This window comes from Arachis duranensis, chromosome 1 (genome assembly GCF_000817695.3).
Source record: "Arachis duranensis cultivar V14167 chromosome 1, aradu.V14167.gnm2.J7QH, whole genome shotgun sequence".
Lineage (NCBI taxonomy): Eukaryota > Viridiplantae > Streptophyta > Magnoliopsida > Fabales > Fabaceae > Arachis > Arachis duranensis.
The window spans coordinates 544,193-545,434 of NC_029772.3; the positions used below are offsets into that span (position 1 = coordinate 544,193).

Below are 1,242 nucleotides of genomic sequence, written 5' to 3' on the forward strand. Positions count from 1 at the left end.
TCTGAATAGTTATCCTATTTTTAATATAAATTAAAGAGAAGTAATAATGGAAGACAACGTTGTAATATTTTCTGAGCATTACAAGTTTTCAACTCCAGTACAGTGAAAGCATGCCTGCGACTTCATGGTTGGACACGGAATTCGGCAATTGTGGAAACAAAACATCTCTCTTGTTTGGTCGCAATTTCATGTCCAAAATGCTCTACCACCTAACCCCCCTTGAGGTAAATAACAGAGATTTTGATGAATGGAATATTTGAAATTTTGAAAGGTTTAAAATGTTTTGCAATTTAATTATTGAAATTTAAAAACATGTACTTTTAAAATATTAAGTTTGTGTATGAAATAAGAAAAATGATGAAGGAACTTGGATAGTTTTCTCTTTGGTGATGATATTTTTATTTCATTATTCTAAATTAAACAAAATAATATTTTATCACTACTTGAAACTCGTAAAAGAAAATTATTAATATTCAAATAAAATACTTTATATAAGATTTAAAATGCATTCTTTCTTGTAACTATTTTATTGAAATGCACTTAAGATTTTTTCTTATAAAATGTTTATCCGACATTTCATTAAGGAATAAAACACACGCTACATGAAAAATCAATTTTATTAGTCATTTATTTTGTTTTTAACAACAATAAAAATAATCGTTAATATATTTAATAATTTATCTATTTTATACTTTAAGAATATATGTTAAGTTTATAAATTAAAATTTTTTTGATTAAAAGTATAAATAATTTAAATTTCTAATGCATTTATTTTACATTCATTAAGTGAAAGTATTTAATTTTTTTTACTCATAGTAAATTTATTATATATCTTTATTGAATATGTTAGCTAAACCTTATATTTAATGGCAATTAGACATTATTAACCGTCTTATGTTTTGTCAATTAAAAATTCTAATAACAACTATACAATTATCTGCAAATACTTTTTTAATAGCCGCAAAAAATATACAACAACAATAACAACAACAACAATAATAATAATAATAATAATAATTTAGTTAACATATGTCTTAAGAATACATGATAAATTTATAATTAGTAAAAAATTTTAAATTTTTTATAATAAATACAAAATAAATGTATTGAATATTTAAATTTTTTATATTTTTAATATTTTTTTAATTTATAATTTTAATATGTGTTTTTAAGATACAAAATAGATAAACTCTAATAATAAATATACAATCACAGTAGAAACATAAAATTAAATAAAATATA

General features: G+C 20.3%; 1 protein-coding gene across 2 annotated transcripts in view; it reads left to right on the forward strand.

The window, feature by feature from the left end:
* The window catches only part of LOC107488835 (salicylic acid-binding protein 2), a 9,039-nt gene that overhangs the window by 5,408 nt on the left and 2,389 nt on the right, over positions 1-1,242 (forward strand). For both annotated transcript variants that reach the window (XM_052259800.1, XM_016109638.3), the window contains one exon: positions 99-224. In XM_052259800.1, coding sequence (XP_052115760.1) covers positions 99-224 — 126 coding nt within the window. The remainder of the gene's footprint in view (positions 1-98; positions 225-1,242) is intronic.